Here is a 20075-nt window from a genome sequence, read left to right on the forward strand (position 1 = left end):
AAAGAAAAAAAAGTTAATCATGTCTCCTTGGTGGAGCAGCTAGACCTAAACCTGAACCACATCATGTCATTCACTACATGATCAATTATCCAGTAAGGGCAGCCTTGTAAGGAGGCCATCTCATCATGCAGCCATTAATATCTAAACAGTGTCTGCCTGGAGATGACATATAGGACAATGGAAAGAGGGCCAAAGAAATGACCGAATGGCCCAAGCCCAAGCTGTTAGCAGATTAAAGTGACTTAGAGATGCAGGGACCTGAATTCTCCATGACAAAGGTAAAGCGGGTGATACAGAGATTTTGTTAAGGTCGTTTGAAGAGTTGTGTGTTGTTTTAGCGACAGAAAACAAATAATACAAACAATGTTGCTATTAATCTCTATCTGTTAAAGTTATATTTCACCTGAAATTATGACAAATTTTAAGTGTAGAAAGTTCGTATGCAAAGAGATAAATCTTGTGGAATTGAATTTTTAGCACATGACACATTGACATTTGTCCAACAAAGCACAAGTGTTCTCATGTGACACTATAACAGGGAAGTAAAAAAATGTAATGTATTTGTTGAATACTTCCTCAACTGTCAGTCTTATGATGCTCTCAGTGGCTTTCCAAATGAAATACCAAACCTGTCGCTGGGGCAGGCTTTAGAAATATGCCAACAGGATACTTCCTCAGATTAGCAGGGCTGTTTACACAGTCCCCTGGTAATCTGGGCCACAGGGGACATACCTGTACTGTGTCAGAGACCAAGCTAGAGTTACACAGTGGGACCAACCAGCCACAACGGCCCAGACCAGAATACGATCCAGAGGGTCCAGCGGGACTGGCCTGGCTCCAGAGGGGTTGGCACTGGGTACAACTGGCCTCATCTCCCCCCTGCCAGACAAGGGGAGTGGGAGTGGGATGTGGGGTGTGTGGGTGTATGTGTGTGCTGTTGTGTAAGGTGGTTGTGGGAGGGTTTATACCAGCTGCCACCTCTACATCCTTCCTTCCTGTTCTTGTTTTTTTTGGGGGGGGCATACTTTGGTAATTGGCTTGTCTACAAGTCCATAAGCAGTACTGTTGGTATACAGTGGCACACACATATGCAGGCACATACAGAGGAAGCTAGTCAGGTAAAAAAAAAAAAAGGCACCCATGCCTTATGGGCCTGGACAATGACAGCACACAGACAGGAGAATACTGGTATTATTGTGCACTGAGGGGAGCGTAGTTTTAATGGAGCCTAAAGCTGATGGAGAGATAATAGGAGAGAGTTACCATGTTTGAACTGTGTGTATTATAATCAGATATCCACACGCACACAGATACAAATGCACAGCTGTGTGTACATCCATTGATGTATGTGTGTATTCTTAGGACAGTGCCATTCCTCCCAGGTGCTCCTCACTGTTTATCCCTCACCTGCCTCTCTCTACAAACAGACAGGTGTGGACAAAAGGCAGCAATGCTCACCAGGGAAAGAGACAGTATAACATATGTCTGTCCTTGACCATCACAACATCATCACAACAGCACATGAACTAACTCCACCCAAATATGTGCTACTTGTGCACCAAGCTCTATTCACTTGCAAGGGCTGATCAGACAAAAACAGGTCTGGTGAGCTGGGCAGGTTCTGCATTGATTTATTTGTTTCTATCTGCCCATCAGTCTGTTCATCCGTCCATCTGTCCATCCATCCCTAACAGAGGGATAGTGTACCGTCAGGCAGGAGTGCACCACACAAAGACTTTCTTTATCACAACAGGGCTTCAAACCCAGAGTTCGGTTTTCACAAGCTTATCAAGATCTTCTGCAAGTGTGCTGAAAAGCCACTCGTGCAAAGAAAAAAACACCCCTGGGATTTCACAAACCATCCTCGCACATATGTTACATATGAGGTAGACTGTATGGGTAAACAATAGACAGAAAAACAGTTGGCAAACAGAAGTTGTACAAGTTCATGTTTGTGTTATGTATAGTTCAAGCTAAAAATGAACATACATAGAGGCATGTGCAGCACTGCAGCAGTTAAACGGTAGTAAAATAAGAGATGAGAGATACATAACAACGCTGCTAATGACAATGAGAATGATAATGGTGCCATTACCCCGTCCGCCCTCCCTTCCTTCCCTCCCTCCTCCTAATTTGAGATTGGCTACAGGGTGCGTTCAACAAGCTAGTGAGTTGGGAGGATGATTCTGGAGTAAATCACTTGTGGAAAGGTGAAATGTGGCCAGCACGAGTCGGCCTAATCCATGCCAGACATGTGCAGAACACCAGAGGAGCAGGTGCAAACAATTGAAGCAGCTGTCAGTGAGCTGCCGTGATCTCTTTTGATATCTTAATTGTTAGTCAATCCAAGAGCAATTTTGGCAACATTGCTGTCAGCCCCAGGACTTGCCCCACTCAGCTCCCATCTGTCAGGGGCTCGCAGGACCCCGGTACTGTTCTCCCTCCCTGACTGAGGGCCCATGTCTCTGGGATGTGTGTGTCCAGCCCATCCAGCGTCTCTGAGGGAAATCGGGCCTGATTGCTGCCATTTCCGCTCACTTTGGTGGTTTGGGTCGGGAGTGCAGGCTAATACTGATAATTGCCACCTTTCAAAACTACTGGAATTCGTCGGGCCTCCCACCCAACTCTGTCCGGCCCTGTCCCGACCCCCTTGTCGGTTCAATGTTCCTAAACATTGTGATTAGCATAAGAGCAGAGTGCGTGTCAGTACAGATTCAGGTCTTGGATCTGAGACTCTCCAGATACCCCTGTTGTGGAGTCGTTAGGACAGGGTTGATCAGGCGCTACATGGCCTGAGCTCCACAGATGTGAGACCAAGCAATCAGACAGTAAACAGCACCATAAAGAACATGGTGAGCTAATGCAGCTCTCAGCCAAAAGTAGCTGAAACAGTTGTAATGATTTGACTCAGTGGCCAAATTAAAGTTGAGGAGTTCTTGTAAAAAAATGAATAATAAAAATTGAGAGTGTATTCACATTTTCGCAGACACACACACATTCATAGACAGCCAAAGGGCGTCATTATAAAGAGATAACTCACCATGCAGTGACAGTGAGTGACCCCCTTCTCCACATTCAACATGAGGTGAGGCCTGTCTCTAGTCCCAGTCTGACCCTCCCATTGATTTATGTGGCCCCAGTTAGCCGGGTCTATTTGAGTGCCCAGTGAGGAATGAAAGTGTTAACAGTGGGTGTTGGGGAAGGTGGGCGCTGAGGGGAGAGTTATGAGTTTTCTCAGCTGAGCGCCCAGCTTTGGGTTTCCGACATTGTTTTCATCCGAGAGGGAGGGAGAAGTAAAAGGTGGTGGAGATGGGGAGGGGTGGGGGTGCACAGGCAGAAGGACTGGAGCAGGGAGGAGGGGAGTCCATGGAGCCCGCAGGCTTGAACTCCACAGCTGAACCACTGACCCCGACCATCCATCAGTGCAGGGATGTGACAAGGCAGGGGCAAGGGTATGTGACAGAAGGGGGAGTTAGGAGCGGAGACTAGAACTGGTGATGGGGGGGAAAGGGACTGAGGGGCTATAATGGGCTTTGGGACATGGGAGGGGCCAGGAGGGGCACGAGGAAAGGAAAGGCCAGTGTACTGTAGAGGGATGGAGAGGGTTAATGGGCTGGGAGAGAGGGAGGGGTGTCTGGTTGGTAGATGAAACAATGAAATAGGTGTGTGTGTGTGTGTGGTGTGGTGTGTGTGTGTGTGTGTAATACAAAAAATCACTGAAGAATCATTAAAATGACATTCCTTCCAGAATGAAATCCACTTTTCAAATCCAAATCCTTTTGAATTTCCCATTGAGTATACATAGTTTTTGCTTGAACAAATTTAGCCAACAAAAGTTAATCAAGATCAAGAGCCTTGATGAGCAAAAATAAGGCAGAGTAATTATTTGATTTTTATACATTGTTGTTGGCTAAGAAAACTGGGAGAGGATAAGAGATTTGTCTGAAGATTTGCTGAACTTGAGGCCTAATGAATGAATTATTTTGCCAACAAGGAACCAACATCAAAATACCCAGCTCCTGCAACTAAAAACCCTACTTATGCTATAGACAACAGCTACATTTTTCTGTTACACTGTTTCCACTTTTGTGAGATTTAGGCAGAGCCCAGACCAGACTGAACCCTTCCCCCATATAGGCTCATACTGCCAGCATCTTTCAGCTGTTGCCCAAGACTCACTGTCACTTGGCTCCGCGTACACAATGCATGGCCAATGGGTAGACTGGATCCCAGCATCCGTCCTCAGAGGGGCATTGGCCCTCAGCCAGACAAGTCTGAGCTGGGGCCCCTGTCGCACTGAAAGACTAGAGCAACACTAATGGTTAACTCTGAGTTGGGGCGAGTGAAGAAGAGTCTGGGGGAGAGAGAGGGGAGGATCGTTTTAATATGATCCAGTTTAGAACTCCATAACACATATTCCGATTTCATTGGGGGCCAAAGATGGAGCCTTATGTCGGCAGCATTAGCAGTTATAGGGGTGACTGTGTTTGTCTGCTTGACACTGTGTAAAAGAGGGTTAAGACATAAAGTATGAAGATATGAAAGGGGGAGGAGGGGAAGGGAAATAGAGAAAGGGAGAGTTCGTGGCCCTCCCAGTTAGGTTATGGCACTGCAGCATGGACAAATCCATGAGCAAGCGAAACCACTGTTTTAAATAGCAGGTATCTGGTGTCAGCGTGCCCTGAGAGAGGCCCTCTCCATCAATATGTTCCTTTGCCCTTGTCTGCTCCTGATATCTTTATCTTGTCAGGACCTCTCCTGTATGTTCCACCTCACTGGTTTCCGTCTGTGCTCGGCCTGTCCTGTGCAGATGGGCCACTGCTGGCCCGTCCGATATATGGGCCCTTCAGGCTGGTTAGCGGAGGTGGGGCAAGAGCAGAGTAAGGGGGGGTTAAGGTGCAGTGGGGTTGAGCTGAAGGCAGTCTTACTGTCAACCTGTAGTCTACAGGGGCCTCATTACACAGACGCCAATGGAGAAGCTTTTAGAGGGTAATTAGACCATTACAGATAGCCGAGGGAATAAATGAGCGCTCCCTATGTCCTCTGAATAAATGAGATGTTAAAATGTGCAACTACTTTTTCGAATTAGTAATGCATTTGGGAATGTTCCCTTATAGTACATTATTACACAAATAGACAACATGCTGAATAAAGTGCTAAACTACACCAAAAACAAAAAAAACAAAAAATTAAATGTAATTAATTTTTTGTTTGCTTTATATCCAATAGAGTGCATATTCACAATCTGGTATAGCTGTTTCTATCAAAAATCCACTGTGCTGAATGACTTGACTCAGATTGTGTTATAGTCTGGTGGCAAGAGGAAGCTTCCACCATTCTTTCCTGTAATTTCCAGCTTACTGTGAAATGAAAATGGGAGCCGGATTGTGGGAAATGACAGATGCAGCTCGGGAGGGCCGCTGAAGAGGTCATATGTCATCACGGGGTCGCACACGCCCTTTGAGCAGGGGCCGAGGGAATGGAGGAGGAGGAGAGGGGGGGTTCGTCTTCCCACACTACCTGGAGAGACGAGGCCCTGGGAATGCAGCTAACCTGGAGCTGACTGACTCCACTCACCTGTCACTCCGGACGTAAGCATGTCCTGGATTTATGTGTGCCAGTCTGGCTGGCTCTACCCCATCCACACGAGTGTGTAATACTACAGCCTCTAAAAAGAACTACCTCAGCAATGTGATATATTTCTAAAAAATGAAATATTTCACTTTATTGAATATTGAAGTACTTTCTATATGCTTTTCCCCTTGATGTTTGCTTCAATGCAGCTGAAAGGAACTTCTTGTACTGTAGGTTTATCAAATATTACACCTATAAATCATCATCATCATCAATGCCATGTTCCCCTGCCTGGTATGTCCTGCCAGTGTTAGAGTTTCTCACAGACCGGCGCCTGAACTATATTTCATCTGTCTCTCTTCCTCACTCTCCCCTTCTCTTTTAGTCTCTTGCAGCAACTTGAAATTGTGTGTGTGTGTGTGTGTGTGAGTGTGAGTGTGCGAGAGAGAGAAAGGAAGAGGGTGAGCGAGAAGGAACCCGGGACCAAGTGTGCGTGATTTTAATAGCCATCGGTTACCTGCTCACACATGATACCCCTGCAGCCTGCTTGGGCAGATGGCTATTACTTTCCAGTTGTGAAAATCAAGCTTATACAAACACAGGCAAGACTGAGACGCTCTGGACCAAGTGTAGTATCCCTCTGATAGATAGTATTGGTTGGTGTGTGTGTGTGCGCGTGTGTGTATGTGTGTGTGAGATGAGGGCTGATTCTCTGGCGTCTGTCATGCGCAGCCTATCCTGTGGAAATCATTAAGTAGGAGCACTTGGCCGTCACTTCCTGGCAAAGCATGTGAGCGAGATGAAGAGCTTTATCACTTTCCAGGACAGGTGGGAACATTATTGAAGGGAGGGCAGTATTGGTGTCAGACTTGAATCAAAAGTGAAAAAGTCATTTACAGCCGTTAATGGTTTTTCTATTTGCTTTAAGTCGTGTGGAGCTTTCGGTTTGAATTTAAACATAATTTTTAGGCACTACCTTTTTTTAACCATCAAAAAAGTGGTTAATTTTTAATGTAAATACTATGCAAGACATGCCACAATGCAGACTTAAAGCTCTTGTAAAAATGAATTACAATTTTAAAACCTATATAGGCCAGCTTTGATTAGATATCCATCCACCAACTGTGATTTTCCGGTTTCATTAATTGTGGCCACTTCATTTTAGGTATGAAACTTGAACTTCTCGCTGTCTTGAAACTCAATAGTCCTTTTAGTGTCAAGGTTGGCCCTGTCCTGCTGCCTCTCTCATGGAATCTGCCGTCATGTGACTCGCCCCCATTGCCCCAAACGGCCGAGATTATTGATCACTCGCTGTTGTGAGTGAGACATTTACTGTAGCCCATATTGCCGCACACCGGAGAGCTGTGCGCGGATCACTTCTTTTCTGTACAGTCAATCAATAGATAATATTGTGGTAAATTATTCAACCACTTCGACATGCCAACAATGTAATGTTTAAATAATAAGAATAAGAATAATCTAGATCTGTAACCCAATTTACAGTCTAATAATAATATTGTAAGAGCAGTGTGTAGTGTATTAACTAAAGTTGATTATTCACATACAGTATTGGAACAGAAATAAATAAGTTAGTAAATTAAATTAGTAAGTACAAATGCTGAATAGCAATTTGTGTAATTTACAGTCTCTTTAATTGTAGGTCTGTATTATACAGTTGCATGCTGTTACAGTTACAGTTATTTTGTAAATATAAGATTGTATGAATTATTCTGATGCTGATTGAATATATTAAAATTATATTGTGTTATTTTATATTTAATAAATTTAACTAGGACAAGTAATGATGTAATGATAAATAATATTAATTCTATATTTCTTGTTTTAGTTTTGATTCTTATTATCTCTACCTATTTTGATCCAATTTGATTTCAGTTTTTATTTACAATATTATATAATGTAATTTGTAGGCAATTAATTCAAATTTTCTGCCAATCTCGTCATCACTGTAAAACAAAGCTGAATACTAATAAGCTTAAGAATAGCTGTCGATCCACAGTAACATGAGTTTGAGGTTTATTGTCTTAAAGCAGTGCATGCACTAAAAGGTATTCATTAAAAACTTAATTAGGCAAAGGACAGTTTGCTCGAGACCAAGTGAAGCGTTGGCCGTGCGGCTAATTAGAGTGGTGATGAGGGTAATGAGGCTGGATCAGGTGTCTCTCTCTGACCGCTGGCCTCTGCTCAGACAAGGGGCAGCCAGCAACTGGGAGCCCTCGAAGGGCCTCGCCGGGGATGGAGAGGACTTCTGTGTACATATACCGCCATCTACTGGGCAGATATCGGGCTGTGATATGCAGTTGACAGCAGTATCTTAACTTTATAAAAAGACACATACAGTACTGTACCTTGGAATATGTTCAGAAGTGTCAATAGTGGACATGTTTTAAACAATAAGTGTAAATTATATGAAGTATCTTTTATTAATTCTGATGATGATGGGCCTGATGAAGCACCTCATGTTGCAAAAAGTCACTCCTATCAAAATAAAATACCCTTTTCATGGGCAGAGTGTGTGGTCACTACCACAAACACTTCTAGTGTATTATTTCTGGCAAGGTGTTCACCTTGCAGTTGCCAGCACCGCTGGCTCTCAAAGCTTTTTTCGCATTTACACAGTGAAGTTTTCCTACTGTTTTGGTACACAGTGAGAACAGAACACAATAGGCCCCTTTTTAAAAACTTAAATGCACATTGCGACACACTGTGCAAAGAAGTTTTAATGTTTTAGATTTTTTCTGTTTGGACTGCATTCTACTTTAAGGTGCTCTCACAACGTTAGATGTATGTGTACAAGTCTAGCATTTTGGCCACAAATTTTGAAATGTGAACGTTAAAATGGTTAAGATATTCCCAAATGCTAAAGAAATATTAGCTTACTGTACATATGTATTTTTCTGTAAGGGAATGAAGTGAAAATGAATTATTAATATAATAGTTGATCAGACAACAGTGTGAAGAATGTGCTTAAAAAAATCTGTATTCTGTTTCTGATTCAACCAGGGAAAAAATACAGCAGGTACACTGGTAGATAATTTCACTGAGGGGTCTATTTGTAGCTATATGGCAGATCATAATCTTAGAAATTAGACCTTTACTTCTGCATTTGTAATCTGCACAGACAGCCCCACTTCACCCTGTGTGGGTCATGAGAGCAGCAAAGGGCCATACTATACAAAAATCCCAAACAGAGTTTTATAATAATGCTGAAACTGTGTATGTGTGTTGTGGGGAAATCCCACATGTGCCTGCCTGAACTCAGAGCCCTCTCTGGGTATATATGGTTGAGCGCTGCCTGGACAGGACCCTCGGGTGGCATAAACTATACTTTTTCCTCACATGGTTCGTAAAATGATCAATAATAATCATAAGTCAAAGTTAGAGCTCCTATCACAGAATCATTTGTTAATATTGGGACGCAGGGGAGTGTTTGTTTGAGTTCCCCATTGCCCCTTTAAGAACAAAGCACCTTATTCATTCTTGCTTCTTTGCTCTTTTGTATGTTCCCTGAACTTCACACAAACTCACTTGAAATTTGTCCAACTCCGGTCAAGGTTTTTCTATAAAACAGCACTTGTATCATTTCCACTTTACTGGTCGACGTTCACCCAGCATCACCTCCAACCGCACTCCTCTATCTCGAGCCTTCATAAACTTTCCACAGATTTCTCCAACAACATAAACTCTCAAACATCTTTGGCGCAAATTATAGTCTGCGATCCCTCTGGCAATAGGCAGAATACAAAATAAACTGCCTCTAATTGTGATGCTTTGACCATCTTCCCCCTGACTGTTATTTAGCTTGGCTGCTGCCTGGGGCTTTGTGGTTTCAACCCCAAATAGTTCAGTCGGTGTGAGAGGGAGAACACGTTATTATTCCCGCTGCCCGCTACACTGCACATGCTAATAAGGGAGGACCACTGGGGTGTTTTTTTTTTTTTTTTTTAATAGGGGAGACGGTGATGTCATCAGTGTGCTTTATCTGAGTTGGGATCTGAGGGGGGTTTAGTTCCTTCTGGTAGAGACTCGGGGGTCCAGGAGTGAACCTGTGGCTTTGCCAGGGAGCCTGTTTAAGGAGATTACTCAGTCACCACACCTTTGTTGCATTATGGGTCAGAATGAAAGGCCATGCACTGTGGACGTCTCAGTGAGACGGGCTTTTTGACACCCAAATAAAAATAGGCAGACATCATCATTCACCTGAGCCCATGGTTGTATTCCTGTCTTCTAGGATGGATGATAATCAGTTTACATCCCAGTAAATAAGTTTAAAAAATGATGATGACTTAGTTAAACATCTGAAACCAGGTTCACTCTCAATAAATCATCAAATGCTTGATCACAGACAGTATGGCATTGTTAGTGCAACATTATAGTCAGTTACGCAGCATTAACTGTTCATGGCAGACTCGCATAATCAGATAAAACTAAAGACTACCTCATACAGTACATTTGTGGTGGTCTCATGCAGTATATGTTAACAGATCTGATGCACTGGACAAATTACGATTACAAAATGAGAAAGACACACTTTGAAAAAAAGTGGGGTACCCTCTTAGAAATTATTTCTAACCCACAATTGAATTAAGTTATTTCCTCGTGGTCTGGTGAAGAGATGGAAGTTGAAGTCCTCAGTTACACTCTCCATCCTCAGTAGATGAAGTGATGACCTTAGCGCACAATCATTGTGCTGTCATGTGTAGGCTACAATTATGTACAACAAGGCTACAAGGCTACATTTCACTGTGAACTGTTTACTGTGTACATGCATTTCCCCATTGCAGAGGCATAAATAAAACCATTGTACCCTGTTTATCCTTCATGCAGTTTGTCTGTCAAGCCTAAAAACTTTAAACACTTTCTTCTCAGCTTCACTGCTTTGTTGCTCTTTGCTTTTGAAGGCCAAACTTTGGATAAATCTTTACCCTTATTGTCCATGGCAGAGGAGGCGTGAGGTGACAGGCTGATGTGGGCGGGGGAGTTCCACAGTGTATTCTAGCCACACAGAGCTCAATTTTATTGCCCTGATAAAATGTCCCCCAGGGTAATCGTGACAGGCAGTTGCCCCTTTTCATGCCCATGCTGCCAACGGCACTGCAAGAGACCGGAGAGAAAATCACACATCCCATTTCTCACACCGGCCTGTCCCTCTTACTCGGGCCCGAAATACGTTTTATGGACACCCCCCTCACCCCCACCTCCCTGTTCGCTGCAGATGGGTTAAATATTACATCAAAGCGTCTTTAATGTTTCACAGTACCTCTCACATTTCTCCTCAGTATCGAGTTCAAAACTAGTGCAGGCTGCGTTTTTACAGTAGATTTAATGGATCAATGTCCATAATCACATTAGCACTGGCTTAACGTATAACAAATTTCACCGTACCGGCATCAAAGACCTGACCTCTTGTTATAATCAGGCATAGCATCTTTTCCTCCACTCAAGATCTGTGGGCCTTCTGATACTGAGAGAAACAGAAAATTGTCAAGGGGGTGATCAGCTGTAGCTGAGAGAGTGGCCGTATGAGAGAAAAGCATTTGTCCCCCACAGTCACACAGTCACAGATGCTTTGCGCACCTCCCCGCTGTTTTCATGGATCGTGCTGATAATCCTCTCCTTCCCCAGCTCTTATGGAAAGAGTGTTCGGCAGAGAATAAAACTATAACTTCAAAATACCAGAAACTTCCATCCTTAAAGGCAGAGGGCAGAGGAAGGTGGTCCAGCTGAGTTATTTGTAAAAGAAAAAGAAAGCATGATGTATGATGTCTGAGTAAAAAAATACCGCAACAGTCTTCACTCAGCACTTCCTGTACAAGGCCAACAGGACATCATTGAATAATACAGATTAGCTAAAAATTCAAACAGACAAACTGCAGACAAACTAGAATTGATGGCTTCCACTGAGCCACTCAGGGAACAGGCCATGACGTAAAAGGAAAAACATGTCGGGTTCCCCCGGCCAGGTTAATCAAGACAAGCTTCCCCTGCAAAAAGACGAGTGTGTGTGTGTGTGTGTGTGTGTGTGTGTGTGTGTGTGTGTGTGTGTGTGTGTTTGATTGCAGTCTAGTACTTTGTGTATGTGTGTATATGTGTGAACCCATTGCTCATTCATAATATGCAATCTTATTTTACTGGCTGATTGTATTTGCCATACATAGGCCGTATGCATGAGGTCTTTGCCCATATTCCTCTACCTAGCGCAGCATAAATAAACAGGAACACTCTATAATCCATCATCCTGTGTGCCGTGGGAGCGTGCCCAACACAAACATGGCTTCTGTTTTCTATCTGTGTGAGAGAGAGAGACCGTGTGTGAGGGCTAGGATGGGTAGCACTATTATGTTAGTGCTCACTGATTGTCCATGACTGTGAAACATAAACCGCCTGCGCTAAATGAGGATTATACAAATGAGCTTCCTTTATACTCTTTGTTTCTGGACAAGATGCAAAGTAGAGTGTACACTTTGTTTCATTACTCCCACAATTCTTTGAAGTCCTGTTAAGGCAACTCCCATCTGGCTTACAACTTGCCATTCTTTTTTAGCATTTATTTTATACCAGTTTAACCATATAGAGCTGTTTGCAAATTAATCTGGCTGCTAAAATAATCGTTTACAGTGTGTCAAACAATCATGCACTTATAAAAATAGACTGGTAAGCTGTATCCATGGCCTGGCTGGGAATTTCTGGAAGCAGGAGGTGATTAACTACCACACTTTCCAAGTATCATTAAATTCCCAAATAGCACTAAACACTGACTGCCCCAATGGAGCTGCTCAGAGGACAGCAGTATAAGACTGTGGTTGTTTCAGCCAGCTCACAGGTGTGAAAGTTATTTCTCAGTTAACTCAGTTTAAAGGTAATAAATATTCATATCACAAAAACCTGTGTACATATGGTGCATCTTTGCTGCAGTGGCTGGTCCAGTCAATATATGTTTTCATCCAACAGCACAGTGTGTAAATTATGGATTTGTCACTTTTTAGCTACTCTAAATGGCTCCGTGGATGGCAATACAAGTTTCTCTATTGGTCACTAGGTCCACTGCTTCCAGCTGAAATGTCTCATCAACAACTGAATGAATAGCTGTGAAATTTACTGCAGATATCCATTTTATTCCCAGAGGATAAATCATCTGTCAGTAACTTAAATAAATAACTAAATAACTTAAGGTGTGATTCTCACTGTTTGATACGTGTAAAATTAATGTTTTTCCTACCAGCCCCAGCTGTACTTTGTGTTAATTAGTAAACGTTAGCATGCTGACACATTTACCACATTCACGTGGTGAATGTGGTAAATGTGTGGTAAATATCAGCATATTAGCCTTGTCATTGTAAGCATGTTAGCATGCTATGATTAGCATTTAGTTTGGTGAAAGTGCTACTGTATCTCCGCCTCAAAGAGCTGCTAGTGTTGCTGTAGACTCTTCTTGTTATTATTGTAACAAATCCCTGTTTGAAAAACCAGATTTAATTTGATGGTGGCTCAGGCCTATTCGTGCATACTGTAATTAAAGATTAGAATAATAATCCTTGTAATGTTTTGTCAAAAGGTATTTATTGAATTGGTAAAATAATCTGACACTCTAATACTGGACCATGATCCAAGAGTATCACTTCCCCTGTGTGCTTTGGGCTCTAAATTAACTCAGACTTTAAAAATGTCCACCTAAAGCTAATTCTCTATAGTTTATGGCTAGTTACAGCAGGTAATTGGTGCCTTTATGTCAGATTTATGGTAACAACTGACCTCATCCTCAGTATTTTCTGCTGTAGCCTAGACTGACTTCCCTGTTTCAGTTCTGGTCATACTACACCCAGAACGAACTCTGGAGCAGAAGTCCAAATAATAACAATGGTCGGGCTATTGTACCCAGCATAATGCACTTTACAATATCCTCATTCATTGCATGAGGACTTTATTTACAGAACCCTCTGGGTAACGCAATGCCACGCTCTGATCACACACACCAGCCCACTGCATGTAATTATCCTCAGCCTGCTCTCCAATCTGTCACTGCCCAAACTAATTTGTAAGTGTGCATGTACAGTGATTAAAGAAACTTCTGTGCCATTGCAAAGAAAAAAATGGGGGGGGCTTCTATCACTCCCTTCCCTCCTCACTCGCCCTCCTTCCTCCTCATTCGGGGAATTCTCCAAGAATGAGGCGAAGCTGCCATGTCAGAACGAGCCAGGCAGACGTGTACAGATCGCCAACATTGCTAATGCATCTGAGGCGCTGGTGCAGCAGTCAAGTCATAATAATTAAAGACATACAGCATCTCAGGGCTTCATTAATCATGGTTTATATGGACTTTGAAGCCCTAATGAAAAACAGCCTGCCTCTCTGGGTTTATTGTGTCTGTACAAATTGTGGGGATGGCGTACGCCAGGACTGCCCCCCTCCTGACCGGCTGTTACAGGATGTGGTGATGGAAAACAAAAAGATAAGATTTGGTGAAAAGTCTAGCGCTGGTTAAGGAGAGGTCAGTGGTCAAGAGTGTTTATGTAGACGCTGAGCGCCATTCAGTCAGACAAAACTGAGTTGCTGACAGTGACGGCAGTGTGAGTTTACTCGGCTTTGTGTTTGCACATTTGTCCTCTTGTGTGTGTGATGCACTCAGAGGACAACGTTTAGCACAAGCTTTTCTGTCCTTGGCCTGTACTTTTACAGGAGATTCATCTTGCAGTGTCACATATCATCATCTTTGATTTACTATTAGTTTCTCAGATTCTCACCATGCTCTCCAGCCCTTCTGGAGGTGCATTACAGTGAGATCAGAGAGAGAGATTACTGGGTATTAAGCTCTCAGTGCCAGAAGTGGAAATTACAGAGAGCTTGTCAACGCCAGAGTTCTCTCTCTGCTTGTTTTCTCTTAGAGAGAGCGAGGTAATGCTTTACTCAACACGTTTCATCCCGATGGCTTGTGACTGCTCCCTGGCAGCTCTATCTGTGGTGAGTCACTGCCAAAAGTATGTACAGCTCGACAGAAAAGCGGAGGAAGACAGAGAAGAGAGACACTGCTTAGGACTCCAGTCCAGGACACATGCATCTTCTCCCAATAAAAGTCCCTTTGGCAGGTTTACATCGCATTAGTCCACTGAACCCAAGGAAATATAGAGTGGAGGAGAGAGGGGAGCATCCATCATATGAAATGCACAGGATGAAGTAATTTTATTTTATCCCTAATGACGAGTCCCACCTACAGGTGCAATATCCTCGTTTTGGTTCCCAAGGTAAGCTATCAGGAGGCGATCATTTTGGGATTCTGTCAAACCCTACGTTAACATTGTGCATCTATTTATAGCTATTTATATAGAGCAACTACCTTTTTCTTACTCTGAATACACATAATCTGTCCACTGCAGCTCCACAGTAAAACTGAATTCTCTGTGGTAACTACCTGGCAGTGATTCATTTCCTCTCCAACACAAGTTCCTCACTTAAAATTTGTCATTTTATGGAGTGCCTCTGACAGAGCACAACTGACAGATGAAAGTTAAAGTGGCCCCTTGGAGTAAACAAGTCAAAAAGTTCTGAGTTTGGCTGAATTAAAGGAAGAGAAGGAGGGGGTTTGAGTTTATTTGAGAGCCAACAAACATTGTGCTCCCTGGACCCTGCGGTTTGTCAGCGTTCCTCCCAGGTGAGCTCACACTGGGCCAGTCGATCATGGCCGTCACCCCCCACCCCCACCCCCACCTCCCAACACACACACACACGCCACCCCAAATGTCCCAGCCAGGAAGAAATAGCGTCCTCAGCTCTCTGGGCTTGACTCACACAATATTTTGCTGGTAGTCAAAACAAAATTAGCACTGGTTTGTTATTTCTAGTTAGCTCATCTGTGGCCCCCGTGTTCATCATTTTTGAGGAGAGGGAAACGCTAGGATTTCTAGGGATTAGGGCGAGAAAGATCGCTGTAGTAGCTGATACTTCTAGTTTAATTCAAGACATAGTAAGACATCCACTTTGAAGAGGAGATAATACATTCAAGCCTATGTTGGCAGGCAAGAGCTTGAATCCTTGTTAAAGTGTACAAGATACTGCACTTTTCATCTGTAGGGATCACGATTATTCTAATTTTTCATCATCATTAAAGAGACATTCAAGGGGGTAAAATGGGAGAAAGGAGGCAGAAAAAGAACAAGAATATGCTTGCTTGGGGTAAGAAACAAATAGAAACAAACAAAAGACTGAAAAATCGAAATAAGGAATAACATAACTTATTGCAGTTTAGAATTTAAAAATAAAACTGCTTAATTATTGTGAGATTATATCCAACTGGGAATATTAAGAGACAACACATGAGAAAGGCTTGCTGTGGCTCTGAACTATTGTTGCATGTTTTCAGACTAAAAGTATACTCCTTATGTTTTGTTAATGTGGGCTAAGAGCAGTATAGGACCTCACTGCTACCTAGATAAGTCAACCTAGACAATGACGCCTCCCAGTGTTTACTATGCGTGTTACAGGCTTGGAGAAAATATCTGCCCATACCCCAAAAAATAGTTTTCAGCTGGTGAAATTACTGGACCACAAGTACACTTGACTGAGATGTAAAAGTTTTGTCAACTTGCAGGACAGAAAATACAACGACTTGACGAGATAGTGTGCAAAAAGTTGAACAAATTTTTATATTTGCTTACAATGTAATATCAATTGCATGCTTATGTCTCAATGTTGTATAATAACTGCAAGCACTGAAAGGAGATGACTTGGCTATCCAGTAGGATTATGGGATAAATTACATTATTAGATATGATAAAAAAATAAATATGTCATCTACAAATAATTTTCATTAAAGCACAAATAAATAAAGCTTCTATATTAATTGAAACGATAAACTATATTGCACATGAATGTTTAGTTAGCTATTTATGTCAATGATAAGAAATCAAACTTCATCTCAGAATAGGGATAACTTGCAGAAACATGAACATATAATGACCAGTGAGCACAAGTTGTAGATGATATTCTGGTTGCTCTCTTTACAGACTTCTTATGTGCAAATTCACAGCAAGTACGTATTTATCCCTCTGTGAGACTCAGAATGAAAGCAGCTTCATAAAGGTTGCACAAAGTTCCTCATTCTCCTCATGGTCTCTGTTTCCCATCCCAGGCCATCCACCTCATCTGCCTCACGCCTGCCCCCCTTGGGATGCAGTAGGAGGTAATACAGCATGAGATTCACCAGCCCCAGCACTGACCCTCCAAAGATTAAACCGCTGACGGTCAGCAAAGATGTGGCAGTCTGCATCTCTGGCCTTAACAAAGCTAGCAGTAATGGAGCCATAATATTTATAAGACTGTGTAAAAGGTAATAGATGCTCATGGCTACTTTTGTGTCCTGTCCTTTGACATTGAAAAAGGTGAATGTGAGGATGGCTCCTATGACTGCCCGGTAGATAAGTTCGAGGCCTTTGGATGAGCAGAAGTTGGTTTTAAGCAAGTGTGTCCAGGTTGTTGCCAGCAGCCAGACGACGGTGAGGGCCACTGTGGTGTAAGTGCTCAGTATGAGGAGGAGGCTGTAGCTGAGGATGCGGCTGGTGATGGTGCAGAGTTTGTACAGGAGGTAGATTGTTGTGGGGAGGCCAGAGGGCATCTCCCTGACATGGGGGAGGGATCTGCGCAGGCAGCGGCGATAGTCCACCAGAGCCCAGGCAATATTAAAGAAGGAAAAACCCATAGAAAAATCTGAAAGACATGAACAAATACTATAAATAATACTACCGTAAATTCATGAATATACAGAATATTGTATCTCACTCTGCATTTACTTACACTGCAGAACTGAGCACTCATTGTGGCTCAGCACTATGCATAGCTGTAGAAGTAGCTGGGGAACACTCTCCAGGAAAGCCTCAAACAGTTTGAGCATGCTCAGATCAGTAGCCAGGCAAAACAGATCGTGGTACACTTCCCTCCTCTGCTCCAGTGTATAAGAATTTGTTGTCGTCCAAACCACTTTAAAGCCTTTTTTCAGCAGGTGATAGTACCTAGCAACAGGTCAAACACAAGGAAAACAAAGTCAGACAGGTTGTTGCCACCTAACATTGTTTTTGCCACTTATTCATTATTTCCTGCTGCACAGATGTGGCCATTCCAGTTTGCATTCCATAATACTGTGCCACTGTGCATGATCAGCATTCCGCACATTTTGAGTCACAGCACGCTACAGGAGCAGCCTGTGTTATTTTGCAGATATAATAGCAGGGGTCTGTGCTTTTTAAGCTACAGAGCTCATCACAGTCAACCTCCAGCGTCATCATCACTCATTCCATACCTGGTGAAGATACCCACACCAAATAGGTGCAGGGTGACAAGTCCACCTTTTGACATGCCCAGTATGGTTTCTTTTCCCTCCGGGTTCATCACAACATTATTCGTGTCGTCCCGATACCAGGCATAGCTGAAGATCTGGGTCACCAGCAGTCCAGCCAAAACAAACACTAGAGTCAGCCCAGTCCAGACATATTGTTTCTCTTGAAAATATTTCAGAGCCAGTCCTATGTCTGTCCAAATGTCCACCACATACAAAACGAGTCCAGCGATGGTTAGTAGCCATCGCAGTTTAGTGTACTGAATGTTTGACTGAGGCATTTTTTCTTCACTTTATGATGAAGGTAGAACTGTAGTTGTTGTGCTTTGAAGTCCCTGGAGAAAAGCTTCTGTGGACGGTTTGGCGTCGGACTCCAGCAGCACAGGTGCCATTGTAGTTGATCTATAAAAGAAATACAATGTGACAAAAACCACAAGCGTCATGCACAAACATCTTGTGCACATTTACCACAATGTAAAATCAATCTTTGCATGAGACAGTTGAAGTTTTGCAATGCAGCATGACTGTGGTCAGCTGCTGTGTCATATTCTCCTGCCCTTTGACCCCTGTCATAAACACTTGTCCTGATAAATGACGTACTTACATAAGCAATAAAAAATCAATGAGATTATCAGCAGGAATAATAAAATCAAATCTTGTCTTGCGCATTCGGGACTCTTACATAAGCCATACTGTATTTTTCCTCACACCTCTTATAGAATGGTATTCTAAGACCAGCTTACTGAATCACAGTATAACTATAGATAAAGTATCCTTACATCCTTTAGCTTCAGCATAACTTTAAACGGTTAATGAGAAGCCATTTATGACAATGATTAGCGATGAAGGCAAATTTGAGGGCAAACTGATTGAAGATATCACACTATCAAAATGACATTCATATTCTCTTCACTACAATAAATTAGGCCATGGTTGTGTTCATTTATTCTATTTTCATTAAGTTTCTTTATAAGTAATTATGCTATATAAATCATAATCACATTCAGCCTTGAATTACACACAAAGTCAGTGTGTACCAAAGGTCACAGCTACAGTAAAATACACACATACACTCAAAAACAGCAAAGGAACTTACCAGTATATTTTTCCCATGGCAGACAGCTGTATACAGTCACAGCAGAACACCTCTGCACACGGCAGTTCTCTTTCTCTTTCCTTGAAACCCGTGACAAACTCCACCTCTGTGACTTAGCCGGAAGTACACAATTGGTCTTGTGCCTGCATGTAGGTGTGTGTGTGTGACCAGGTGACAGTTTACATTTTAAACTTCCTGTCACATTCCTGATGCATTCTTTTTTTTTTCTCTTGAATGACTTAACATCAGCCAGCCTGTGATAAAATGTCTGGGTATCCCCGAACACACTGATTCATTTTACAAATGAATAACAAGTATATCTTTTAATTGCTGTGAACACAGGGTGGGGAGAGTGACGTGACACCTTGCACAGTGGTTTTCCTGCCATTGAAGTACTTCCAGTAAGCATGGGAGCAGTTTTATCTGAAAGCAGGAATCATGTAGTGTACTTTATTATTTTCAAAAGACAAACATTGTAAAATCTAATAAATAAATACACATATTTATATCATACCATTGGTGATTAAGTCTAAAGTGAAACTATGTATGTTTCACCAATAAGTAATAAAACCATCATTACTCAATTCAGCATTCTCAGGGAGCTGCTACAGGTTTCTGTGGTCTTGTAAAACCAGTAGCTTATGGTACCTAATGTCAGCTAATCTAGATATTGCTGTAACTGACAATGAGTACTGACTCTTCTCATCGCCATCCTTTAACTGTGACTGAACTGTCTGACCACAGTTCAGCAGAAGTTACACAGATAGGCTTCTGAATTTTCATACATGGTTAATATTTTAATGTGTATTCAAATAAGTCAAGGCGGCCCTTAATGCAGCTAAAAAATAATGAGAAATAAGTGTTTCCAAAATTGTCAAATTATTCATTTAAACTCAAATTTGTTTGTGAACATGTATCAGGTAAGTATCAGCTGAAAATAAAAAAAATAATAAAGGTATTAAATTTGGTTTTACAGGAACCATAATAGACAGAACATGTGTGATAATGCAGGAAACGTTTGTTATTTGAGTTTATATTGTTCTTTAGTACTGCCATAACTTCATT

General features: G+C 42.3%; 1 protein-coding gene across 1 annotated transcript; it reads right to left on the reverse strand.

Moving 5' to 3' along the window:
- Positions 1 to 16550: 16550 nt before the first annotated feature.
- On the reverse strand, positions 16551 to 19132 carry xkr9 (XK, Kell blood group complex subunit-related family, member 9). The gene is made up of 4 exons (XM_018673981.2): positions 19011 to 19132; positions 17879 to 18316; positions 17377 to 17591; positions 16551 to 17289 (listed from the first exon to the last, which is right to left on the reverse strand). The coding sequence occupies exons 2-4, from the start codon at positions 18193 to 18195 to the stop codon at positions 16658 to 16660; spliced, it is 1164 nt and encodes a 387-aa protein (XP_018529497.1). The 5' UTR covers positions 18196 to 18316; positions 19011 to 19132; the 3' UTR covers positions 16551 to 16657.
- Between the last annotated feature and the right edge of the window lie 943 nt (positions 19133 to 20075).

This window comes from Lates calcarifer, linkage group LG24 (assembly GCF_001640805.2).
Source record: "Lates calcarifer isolate ASB-BC8 linkage group LG24, TLL_Latcal_v3, whole genome shotgun sequence".
Taxonomy (NCBI): domain Eukaryota; kingdom Metazoa; phylum Chordata; class Actinopteri; family Centropomidae; genus Lates; species Lates calcarifer.